The sequence below is a fragment of the Leptopilina heterotoma genome, unplaced genomic scaffold, assembly GCF_015476425.1.
Source record: "Leptopilina heterotoma isolate Lh14 unplaced genomic scaffold, ASM1547642v1 Lhet_381, whole genome shotgun sequence".
In the NCBI taxonomy this organism is placed as follows: Eukaryota; Metazoa; Arthropoda; class Insecta; order Hymenoptera; family Figitidae; genus Leptopilina; species Leptopilina heterotoma.
In genome coordinates, this window is record NW_025111056.1 from 249,311 (window position 1) to 262,509 (window position 13,199).

At 31.9% G+C, this 13,199-nt stretch overlaps 2 protein-coding genes across 7 annotated transcripts in view; one reads left to right on the top strand and one right to left on the bottom strand.

Moving 5' to 3' along the window:
- LOC122505964 (neurobeachin) overlaps window positions 1–13,199 on the top strand; it is a 170,280-nt gene that overhangs the window by 80,399 nt on the left and 76,682 nt on the right. The window lies entirely within an intron of this gene.
- On the bottom strand, window positions 2,312–3,243 carry LOC122505969. The gene is made up of 2 exons (XM_043617886.1): window positions 2,758–3,243; window positions 2,312–2,380 (listed from the first exon to the last, which is right to left on the bottom strand). The coding sequence occupies exons 1-2, from the start codon at window positions 3,241–3,243 to the stop codon at window positions 2,327–2,329; spliced, it is 540 nt and encodes a 179-aa protein (XP_043473821.1). The 3' UTR covers window positions 2,312–2,326.

Consider the following 13,199-nt stretch of genomic DNA (forward strand, 5'->3'; position numbering starts at 1 on the left):
TAAGCGATCGTAATATGTACTCAGGAGATGCATAAGAGTAGCCCCGGGAGAGAATGCATTTGGTTCCTCGCAGGGCCGGCGTCAACTTTGCATTTATAGCAAACGAGCGGATTCTTAAGAGCAGAATGCATGGAGACTGTTCTAGTTCCAAGCTGCGGCTCAATTCAATTTTTACCGCTTGCTGCTTTTTAGAGGGGAAGCGAAATCTCGCATACCTACGCAATAAAAGTAAATGAAACTGTTACGTGTCTAATGATGGAATTTTTTTCTCTAAGCCGAACCTGATTTTCTCCTCTTGCTTATTTTGCTTTCTCTTAGTCCTGGACGAATCGCAGTATCCTTCCTTTGCTTCTTTTATAATGGTTGTTCGGGCAAACGTATTTATCGTGATTTATCGTTTAAACGGGCCTCCTCTTGGCTGTGCGTATGGGCAGTCATCGATTCGCTCCCGTGAGGGGAAGTGGCATTCTCCCACCATGCGCCCAGGGGCCTGAGTTCGGGCGATTATCAATTCGCTCCCGTGAGGGGAAGGGGCCTTCCCCCACCATGCGGCCTTGTACCTGACTTCGGGGTTCGGAGCGAACGTAGCACAGCGGGGCGCCCGGTCCCTTAATCCCTCATTAAGCCATCCATCCTTAATGACATTCATTGAAAAATATAAATTTCTTAAATATATACATTTTTCAATTTTTTTTATTGTATTCAGATTCCTTATTTTATTACGAATCCATACATATGTAGTTTGCCTTAAAAATATTAGTATTTAAAAAGTTTAAAATTTATTATTAACTGACTGATTGTAATTCTTAAGTTTTTTCAGAATTCAACTGAAGTAAAAAGTAGATTATTTAGCCAGAGATAATATATATTTGCTTGAAAGTCAAATTTACTATGAATTTATTTGAGTGTCGGTTCATAATAAATTAAAAAATTTTTTAAATATTAACATTTTTAAGGCAAACAACATATGTATGAATTCGTAATAAAATAAGGGATCTGAATTTAATAAAAAAAACTTTAAAATGTTTATATTTGAGAAATTTATATTTTTTAAAGACTGTCATTAAGAAAGGATGACTTAATGAGGGATTAAGGGACCAGGCGCCCCGCTGTGCTACGTTCGCTCCGAACCCCGAAGTCAGGTACAAGGCCGCATGGTGGGGGAAGGTTCGGGGTTCGGAGCGAACGTAGCACAGCGGGGCGCCTGGTCCCTTAATCACTCATTAAGTCATCCTTCCTTAATGACAGTCTTTAAAAAATATAAATTTCTTAAATATAAACATTTTAAAGTTTTTTTTATTAAATTCAGATCCCTTATTTTATTACGAATCCATACATATGTTGTTTGCCTTAAAAATTTTAATATTTAAAAAAAATTTTAATTTATTATGAACTGACACTCAAATAAATTCATAGTAAATTTGACTTTTAAGCAAATATACATTTTCTCTGTCTGTATAATCTACATTTAACTTCATTTGAATTCTGAAAAAACTTAAGAATTACAATCAGTCAGTTAATAATAAATTTTAAACTTTTTAAATACTAACATTTTTAAGGCAAACTACATATGTATGGATTCGTAATAAAATAAGGAATCTGAATTCAATAAGAAAAATTGAAAAATGTTTATATTTAAGAAATTTATATTTTTAAATGAATGTCATTAAGGAAGGATGGCTTAATGAGGGATTAAGGGACCGGGCGCCCCGCTGTGCTACGTTCGCTCCGAACCCCGAAGTCAGGTACAAGGCCGCATGGTAGGGGAATTTTTTGATACCAAAAAATTGAAAATGAGAAGATAATAAAAAAAGAATACGAGATAATCCTATCGAGAGGCACTCGAATGAAAAAGAAAAATTGAAATTACATTCATTTTAGAAAATTCCATATATAAGAGTTGTTTCATTTTTATATAAGAATAAGTTAATTAATATTATAGGGTAAGTTGAATGAAGAGAAAAAATTATCACTGTTGACTTTTAAACAAACAAAATTAAATTAAAGTTTATTAAAATTTTTCAATACAACACCTAATCGTAGCCAGCTTCGACCAGGTTATGAGGAACAATTTCATACTGTTATAGTCATGTGTAGGTATACGTGAGCAACCTCGCAAACATAATTCCCAACAAAAAATTAAAAATATGAAATTATAAATATGTTTTATATTAAGAATACCATTTTTCTTAACTATTGAATAGTAATTTCGTTGAACAATAATGTTTCTTATAAAATAAATATAACATTTTAATAGTATTAATTCAGTCTCAAATATTGTATATATATATATACATACATACGTATTATTACTTTTTTGAGATCTTTAATACATTACTAAATAATCCAAAGTCTTTGTATTGTTGTTTAGAACACAGCACTGTAACATTTATCAATGATAAGGTAAATCACATTTATTAAAATAATTTTCATCAAAAATTTGAAAGTATAAAATTATAAATATAAAAAAGTGAATAAACTAAAAAATGCTCGAAAAATATAAGTGAAAAACGAAAAAGATATATAACGCTTGAAAAAATAAAAGTAAAAAATATATTATCACTTTTTCAGATTTTTGATTCATTACTTAATAATCTAAAGTCTTTGAAATGTTCTTTGAAACGCATCACTTATGTGACATGGTGTTTATAAATAAAAAGGTACAAAAATGAAAACGCTTTAAAAATTGAAATAGAAAACGAAAAAACGATTGAAAAATAAAATTCAGAAAATGTGAAAAAAACACTAAAAAAGCACCTTTCGGACGTCTCGAATGCTGTCCTGTTTGGATTTTTTTGTAGTAATTGAGCTTCTGGTCACTGGTGGTGTCTGCTTTAGCGGTGTCATTTTCAGTGGTGAGGTATCAAGTTCAAGAAAATCTTCATCCATTTCAGTTGGTGCATTTGATTTCTTCTCATCTTCAATTAATGACATCACATCATCTAAACTCATTTCCACTTCGGAAGTAGACGGTTCTGCACCCACTGCACTACACATTGTTGAACACTTTTCAAATTCTGAAATCGAAATGTCTGATTCTAAAAAAGGAATTAAATTTTTGAAAGTTTGCTTTTCCTTGTTTCTCTTTCTTTTCCCCACAGGAATAACTATATCGACTTCTGGATTATTCAACTGCAGAGCAATTGCTTTTCGTCGTTGTTCAGCTCGGCGTTTTTTTTGACTTGGTTTTTTTATTCTTTCTTTATTTTCAACCGCCAAAGTGGGGATTGATAAATTTTCCATTTTTAATTAGCACACTAAAATGTCTAAATTTTCGGGATATTGCTGACTCATCGATCGTACGTTGGTCTGAAGATCTTTCGCGCTAGGAAGGGGAAGAAAGGCGTTATTGATTAGCAGGCTTCAGTTGTGACGTGTTTCTGTGTGATCTCCATGAGCATCGCTTCCGTGAGGGGAAGTAGTCTTCCCCCACAATGCGGCCAGGGGCCTGAGTTGGAGATTCGGAGCGTACCTAGCACAGCAGGGCGCCCGGTCCGTTAGCCTCTGATGGTTGAAAAATCGATGGTCATAAAAAAAATTTTTGAATTCACTTCCTTATTGGAAATTCGATTCCGCATATATTTTCTTCTATTGTAACGTTTGTATGCTAAAATATATATACGCGAAAAAAAAAATCACAAATAGATTCGCGTCGAGAGGTTTCAAGATAAAGTGTTGGGCGATCGATTAATAAAGGCGCGCTTGCGCAATCGTCATCTATACTGGTCGCGAGAGAAAAACGGTCCGAGAGTATATCAGTATCCCCACCATGTCTCACGGAGTCTCAGTTCTCGATGCCCCCACCGCCTCCTAAACAACCAATCACGGAACACTCATGATTCTCGCGCGTGTATAAAGATAGGGTCTCCGCACGGCCACGACACATTCGACTTCACGGAGCTTCAGAGGTTTGACCCTGCAAGACTCGTTCTTGTGCTCTTCTCCGACGACCACGACGCAGCAACGACTAAATCTCGATGAGTGGTATGACCCTCACAAGAGTGTGACTCTTGTTTGTCGAGTCAACATGTCGAAGAGTGGTGTGACCCTCAGAAGAGTTTGACTCTTCATTCGACATCCGTTTCCTTATTAATTCCTCTTTTGTTCGTGGTCCTCATTGTAGGATTTTTTCGAACAATCCGTTTCCTTCTTAATTCCTCTTTTGTTCGTGGTCCTCATTGTAGGATTTTTTCGAACAATCCACTTTTTCCTTATTAATTCCTCTTTTGTTTCTTTATTAAAAAAAATGTCAGATCGAAAAAAATTACAAAAACCATTGACGGTGGCGTATCAGCAGGCACTAGAAAACAATTTAAAGAAAAAAAAATTCTTAATTGTGAAGAAGACATTTTTGTAAAAAAGATGTTCTTTAAACACAATTGTAAAGAACCCTGTTGTTTTAGAAAAAATCAGAAGCGATGTAAAAATTGTTTCTAGAATCGCAATTAGAGCAAGCTATTTTTGCGAATATTTATTTACGATGCCGGATTCAGATTTTCTACAACAATGGGTTGACAATAAGCTAAGAATTTCAACCATATTTGAGTGCTTCACAATAAGGGACAGAAATGCAAAAACAACTTTGTCTTTGATAGAAAGAAACAAAAAATTATACGATGCTTTCGATTCATATCGAGCACGAATAGAAGAAAGTGAAATACCTCTGTATGATACTTTTTTAAAGAAGAACTTAGTTAAGCAGGCGGCTGAAAATTACGAGGAATCATTAAAAACTTTGATGAAAAGTCAACTAATTAATATGTTGAAAAAGTTTTTTTACCTAAAGCCGTCTGAAGAGTGTAAGGAAAAAATTGAAATCAATGACGATTTAAAAAAGATTGAAATAAAAACGTTGGAAACAGAAAAGAAAAATGCAAGTGGGAAAAATAGAAGGAGACACAACTCAAGGAAGAAAAGACAACGAAGGAAGAAAAGAGTAGCAGCCGAAAGAAAAAAAAGAGACAACGCATTAAAGAAAAATAATCATGGAAAGAAAAGGAGGAAAAATAGAAAGAGTTTAAATGAAAAACAAAATATTTCAGACTGTTTTATGAAGAAAATGAGAGAAACAAAGAAAAAGAGGAAAAATGAAAAAGAAGAAAAAAAAGAAACGAACATGACAAGTACATTAAGAAGAAAAAAAAAGCCACGCAGATCAAAAGAAGAAATGGAGGCATTTTTGAATGCGGCTATGATAGGGAAATGTAATGACACTATTTTCCAAAAACTAAACGAAGAAAATTTATTATTCAAAAATATAGAGAAAGATAATTCTTGTAAAAAATTTTTTCCATTCTTTTTAAGATTACAAAAATATTTTATAATGAATGGAGAAAAAAGTTTTACGCTTTTTCCTATAAAGAGATTAGGTGTGCAACACCAAACGTATAGTTTTACAGTATTGAAAGAGGATGTTTTGCCCTATATTCAAAATATGGAAAGAGGTAAAAAAAGAAACCGAACAGAAGAACAAAGAAAAGAATGAGAGATTTTTAATTCGACAAAGAAAAGGAACCATGAAGAAAATAATGAATCGTATAATAAAGAAAAAAGAAATGAACAATTAAAATTTTTATTTAATAGGCTGTCTATCAAAATTGAAAATTTAAATAAAAAAAATATCGCACAGTTTATCATGACTGACGGAGTGAAAGCATCGGTTGGGTTTTACAAGAATCTATTGAAAGTTGACAATAAAGGAAAATGCACTAATGATAAAACAAAATATTCACGTTTCGTTGGTTTAGATCCAGGAAAGAAGGCTGTTTTTGGAGGTGTTGTGAGAGTTGGTAATCCAAAACCTTCTAATAATAAACATCAAGATCAAGCAATTTATGTGCATAATCGCAGTATGAGATTTAGAATGGGAATTCCGCAAAGAAGGTTAATTGTTAAAAAAAAACAAAAACAATTATTAAAAGGAAAAAGCATGTTATTCGTGAAAATAGTAATTTCAAAGACATTAATTTAAAAAACCCTTTAAATTATTTGAATATTGCAAAATACCGAATTGCAATATTTAGAATTTATCAACCTGTCTTGGAGAAAAGAGTATTCAATCATTTAAATTGGAATAAAATTATTAGAAGAGAATCAGAATTTGAAAAATTAATAAATTTTATAATTGGTGACACGAAATCAGCACCATGTTTAGTGGTACTGGGACAAACCGATATTAGGTCATTTATTAAAGGACATCATGCGACAAAATTAAATGAAATAAAACGTAGACTAATCAACAGAAGCAAAGAATACGGAACAGAAAGTCTAAAGGTAATTATTGTTAACGAAGCCTACACAACCAAAAAATGTTCTACCTGTAATGACGATTGCTTAGTATCAAAAACAAAACATCGATACGCATTGTGTAAAGGTTGCAAAATAATGTGGGAGCGTGACATCAATGCGGGAAGAAATATTCTGAATATAGGATTATATTTGGAAGGCTTATTATCGGATAAAGATATCCCCAAACCGGAAGTTTTTCCGGCTATAAGACATTTAATTTAAATGATTGATTCATTATCATCAAACACTTTTGGTTTTTTTGGTAGCTTTACACATTTGACATTCATTTTTTGGGGAGGTAAATGAGTTGCTTTTAATTTTTATACAATAGACAAAAATTTTTTCTTTTGTATTTCATTTAAAAGCAATGATTTCTTTGGCTGTACCTCACAAAAGGGGGCGAAGGAGGGGGCCCATTTTCCACATGTATATAAAGCATTACGAACAATTAAATGTAAAACACTCATTAAGAATTTCAATAACGTTGGACAGATTTTTAGAACAATTAAAAATTTGTGTGACTAATCACAAAAATTAAACAAAAAGAAAAAATTATATTTCATCAAAATAAATGTTGAAAGGTTCCATTTTTTGGTAAGAAAAGATCATGAAAAATTATCGTATATTATTAAAAAGAAAGTCACAAAAAATTAAAAAAAATGTCATATTTCACAGAAATAAGTGTCGAAAAGTAGTACTTTTTTGGGAAAAAAGGTCAGCAATAATCGAAATATCCTATTTTTAGGGTTCCGTACACCTACGGTGTAACGGCGGAACCCTATTGGTGAGACTCTGTTGTCCGTAGCCAAATCGTGTCCCCCCCCCCTAGCGGCTAAACTATTTGACCTAAAGAGCTCAAATTTGGTACAGATATGTATTTTCACTCGTAGATTACAGGAAAAATATAGCGAATGTGATTGGACGTGATGGGCATAGCGTTGTCAAGGAAATAACAAGATTTTTGGTCAAAAATGCATAAAAAGTGACCATTGGACCCCCCCCCCCCCCCCTTAACTTCTAAACTGTTCGACATGGAGAGCTGAAATTTTGCATGCTGGTGTATTTTTACTCGAATATTACAGGAAAAATATAGAGAACTTGATATGTAATGATGGCCATAGCGTTGTCAAGGAAAATCTAAAAAATTTTTTAAAAAAATTTTTTTTTTCCTAACTTTTACATTATTTGACCTAATGAGCTGAAAATTGGTGCCCTAGTTTATTATTACATTCTGACAACAAAAAATTTATTTAAGAAACTTTTTGAAAAAAAATCAAAAAAAATTTTTTTTTAAATTTTTTTTTTCAAAAAAAAAAATTTTTTCAATTTTTTTTAGTTTAAACACGTGGCATTAAATATTTTAAGGAAGTAGGAAGAGAGTGAAATTTTAAGAGAATAAATGAGAGATTGTTTTCTGACTTTAATTTCTTAACTAAAAATAAAAAAAAATTGGACAAGTGCGAGTTGTACTCGCACTGCAATGGCGGGTTCCGCACACAAATATTAAAACAATACTTGCAACATTGATCGGTAATTGGTAGAATTAAAATAAACAATTATAAAAATATATTAAAATCATTTGATAAAAAAAATAACTAAAAGAAATTAAAGTATTGTATATCTAATATTGTAAATAATAATAAGCAGAGGAACTATAATAAATTTTGAAAATTTTGTTCCTCTGCTTATTATTGTTTACAATATTAGATATATATAATACTTTAATTTTTTTAGTTATTTTTTTTATCAAATGATTTTAATATATTTTTATAATTGTTTATTTTAATTCTACCAATTACCGATCAATGTTGCAAGTATTGTTTTAATATTTGTGTGCGGAACCCGCCATTGCAGTGCGAGTACAACTCGCACTTGTCCAATTTTTTTTAATATAAGTCACAAAAAGTTGAAAAATTCAAAAAGACATATTTTTTAAAAATAAGTGGGGGAGGAGTACATTTTCATAAATATAAACATAAATTGTTAATAAATTTTTTTCGAAAACTAATATATAATACATGATTACATTTTGAACCAAAATATAGAAAAAAAATTATAGTTTACCGTCTCGTTTTTCTACAATTTTGAATTTAAACTTCTATTTTATGACGTTATTTGTAGCAGTGTAGGTTCAGGTTGAGCTTACTTCCATTAGAAAAAATGGCGCTAATGCATGTAAAAAATCTTACAAGGGGGAGGGGGGGGTCTAAAAACCTGAAAAATATGCTTACGTAATACTTCAATGGCCCCAAATGTAATTAATTAATACACTAATTAATTAAGTACAATCAATTAATTTAAAACTAATTAGTAGATTATTTATTGTATTTAAATAAGTTTATTAATTAATTAGTGAAAGTAAAATTTTTAACAACTACAAAGTAATACTCTATGAAAACAAGGTTTTTGTGGAAGCTGTTTCACTAGAAAAATTATACATTCTAATTTTAAGAAAAACTTCTTAAATATTCGACAAGAATATTTCCCACTTAATTTAAGTAGGGAATATTCTTGGCGCATATTTAAGAAGATTTTCTTAACATCAGAATGTAATTTTTTCAGTGTTGAAACTGCGTCGGTAGCGCAGTCAGTAATTAATTTTATTTTCAGGTTTTGGATATTGATATTTTGTTTCTTCTCTCTAAATTTGAATAAGCGAAAATTCATTGTTTCACAGCGATAAGTATACAACTAATTCCAAAAAGCGTATATACGCTAATTTATTAGTGAAATTTCACTGATTTTTTATCGAAATTTCACTAATTCGCAGCGTATATACGCTAATTGGAATCAGTTGTATACTTATCGCTGTTTCAGATTTAGAGAGTTTAATTGGAAAAAACGTATTTCTCTTCAGTGAATAATTAAAGTTTTAATTTTTTATTAATAATTGAGAAGCCGGACGTAGCAACTGCCCCTATGCGCCATCGAAAAGGACTATACCAGTCAGTGAGCAGTGAGCGCCTCTGGGCCTCTCACTGTTACCTGACTGGTATTATCCCTTGCAACAGCGCGTACACATAAAAAACGTAAATCTAAATTTAAGAATATATTCTTGGCTCCTATTTAAGTTTATTGTATATTTAAATTAAGTATTGTAAGGATCTTGTAATAAAAATAAACGCACGAAAAAGAGAAATCATGTAAAAATACGAAAACACACAAATAATTTCCGAGCGAGTGACAAATAGAACGCGCCTGCGCGATAGACGTAGGAACTAACTTGCGAAAGAGAATGATCCGAGAGTATATCGGCATCCCCTCCAGAGTCACGCGGAGACTCAGCTCCAGACGCCCCGCCACCTCGGGACTAGCCAATCACGGAATATTAGTACTTCGCGCGACGACTATAAAGATAGGGCCTTCGCACGATCCCGACACATTCGACTCCACAGAGCTTCAGAGGTCTTACCTCTGGAGAGTCTTACTCTCGCACTTCGAAACAACGATCGCAGCACGGCGGCCTCAACGATACGTTCGACGAGCGGTTTGACCCTCACTAGAGTCTGACTCTAGTAAGTCGAATCAACGATATTTTCGACGAGCGGTTTGACCCACACTAGAGTTTGACTCTAGTCTAAAGTCGAAATCAACGATACGACGACGAAGAGAGTGAAAGAGCAACACCATTCTTCCGATTTTTCGCTTCTATTTTCTCTTTTGGTTATTTTTTTGAGTTTCTTTTCCGAAGTATTCAAATCTCGAGATCCCACGTTTCCCCTCATCTATATGATTCAACCTTGGAGCTTTCGCGTGTATATTTTTCGACGTTTTCGCTTTGATATATCTTTATTTATTTTGAAACGCCTGTGCCGTTTTCTTTTTTTTACGTAGCGTAACGAAAATATCTTTGTAGAGTATTACTTTTTTTTGCGAACGAACCACCGAGTTCGATTTATTTTTTTAGTTTTAGTCTTTATATTTTAATAGCGTTATTTTTTAAATCATTGTAAATATGTTCGAATACGATAATAAATTCGTTTTGTTTTTGTTAAATCTGATAATTTATGAACCCTGATCCGACGAGTTAATTTCCGGCAAGAAGTTTTTCTTACATTCATTACAGTATTATACTATTCTTTAAATGAGATATATTCTTATTTTAAGAAAATATATTTTAAGAAAAATATATACTAAAATATATTTTCTTAAAATAAGAATATATTCTCATTTTAAGAATAGTATAATACTTTATTTAAGTATACAATATACTTAAATAGGAGCCAAGAAGATATTCTTAAATTTAGATTAACGTTTTTTCGGTGTAGGGGCAGTTGCTACATCCAGCCCTTCAATTGAAATTAAAGGCTATTATGTACGGATTCATTTGCACTATGCAGTATTTCTGCGAGGAGCCTATGTCATTGATTTCATGTCGATGATGTACCCCGGAGGTATAAACTCACCAAGTTTAATACGTCTAGGGAATGATGATCGTACTAATTGTCTCATTAGAAACAAAACATTCATTTTTTCCAATGCTTTCTTTTCTCAAATAATGAAAATTATAGGCAGTTTTATGCGACATCTTGATCGTGCTGCCCGCCCCGAATTCGATTTGGGACACACAGGCATTAGTCATTCGTCTTGGAAGGGGAAGTCCACTTCCCCTGAAAGGAGCGAATTGATAATCGCCCGTGCGTATACTCACTCGATAGAATGCCGTATGATTACATTCGCTAAATTGCTGATATAGTACTTGTTGAAAAGCATTAAGCATCAAATCGCTTAAAATATGTATCTACAATAAGAAAATGTTAAATGCATTAAAACCTGTTGAGCGTCTTTGCCGTTTTGCATTTTCAAACGGTTCTGACGTTTATTGTGCGACAAGGAAATTGTTATGGACTTGAGAAAGGCTAAGTTGGATTAACGAGAGCAATCGCCGCGCGCGACGTGTGTGGCAAATTGCAGATTTTCCTACGCAGGATTCCGGAGATAGTTGCGCAATATTTTTGAGCGCGTTTGACAGAGATGTCACGGAATGTCTATAACGGAACGCTCGCCAATTAAATATTTCAGAGTTAAACGAGGGAAAACATTAAACTGTGGATCAACTCATATCAGTTGGACCGCGCATTTTATGGAGCCTGCTGGCGCCGCAGTCCCTCGTCACATCGTTTCTGGCATATATGATCATCCAAGATACACACAGTTGGCATCCTCGTGGGATAGGATATTATATTCAGGATTGAGCGGACAGGTGGTCTACGAGGTTGCCAACTTGCCAACTTCTACTTTCGAAAACCCGAACCAACTGCTATTTGCAAGTATATAAAATAAATACGATTAGTATTATATAGTTACTAAAAACAAGAAAGGGGAAATGTTTTCCACTTTTCGTCCCTTGACTTTTCAAAGGAATCCCAAGAGCAATTTATTTAATTGTGTTACTGGTATGCTGATATAAAATGCATTGGAATATTGAAAATAAAAATTGATAGTATCTCCCTGGCACGCGTATAAAAGTTGAAAAAGAAAAGAAGAGCTCGAACAAATTGAAAAAGGGATATGAGAGGGGGCGTTGACGTTAAAACTCGGCAGCTCGCGGCTTAATGTTAATACTGTGTCCTTCTTTTTTATGCAGCGCATATGCAGTCAGCTTGATGTATTGCTGGTGACGTTATAATAGTGCATCTATAATTATTTCTCCATGCTTATACATACTCGTCAACTTAAAATACAATCGCCGTAAATTCATTAATATTTTTCTCCTGCCTGGTTATTTATGCCCGTTACTGATTTTTATCTCCCAATCCGACTCATTAAATCAACCGGCTGTAAAGTGACGTTCGTTTTCAGAAATCCTCTTCACTGACGAAAAACTTGTATTCATTATATAATGCCCAAGAGGAACTTGTTTATTTAGAAAAAGAAAATTTCCTTTAATAAACTCCATGAATTGTTCCAAAATATGCAAAAAATAAATGTTTTCTTCTTTTTCTACAAAAGTCAAGGACATTTTTCTTTGACAGAGTTGCCACAAAAATTTAATTTTCTTTTTCCCTCATTTCCAAACAAAGTTTTCACTTTTTTCCTGACCCTAAAGAATATTCTGATTCACTCTAAAAATGATTAAATACTCAACAACTAATGTTCTATCTCATTTATTTAAGAATTTCTTTAATTGTAAAATTATTCGAAAATATCTAATAACTTAACTTTTTTTTTTAATCATTATTATTTTCATAGGAAAAAAGATTTTAAAAACTTCAAATACAATACCTTGAAAGAATATTATTATAAAATATGCAGAAATGGATCAATCCGAGTCCAAGACACGAAGTGATACATTTCTTCATCTTTTATATAATAATAATAATAATAATAATAATAATAATAATAATAATAATTGAAGGTGACCGAGTGATGAAATCATTATTTTATATTATAATAATAATATAAGAATATTGTTATTGTAACTTCTTTAAAATTATTTTCATCGTTTCAATTTAATTATTATTTTCTAAAATTTTAAAATAAAATTCTTTTTTAAATCAATTATTTAAAATAATTTATGATAAAGTTCTTTTGAGAATTTTCAAATTCATTTGTTTACAATATTCAATTTTACGAAATTTCGATTATTCGGAAATTCTCCAATTAAATATACATTAGAAAATAAAAACTTGGAATAATTTTAAAAACTGCAATTAAGCTTTTTGAAAAAAAATTTTTCCCATAGAATTTTTAATTAAAAGTATGAAAAATTCTAATTTTCAAAGATTTTAATTTAGAACTTTTACAAAATTTTTAATTATTTCTTAAAATTACAATTATTAGTAACGTCTTCAAAATCAAATTATTATCCAAAACTTTAACTGAAATTCATTTGTAATATTATTAGAAAATCCTACGAGAATTCAATTATTTAAAATCAAACATAGTGAATAATTAAATGTTTCTTAAAA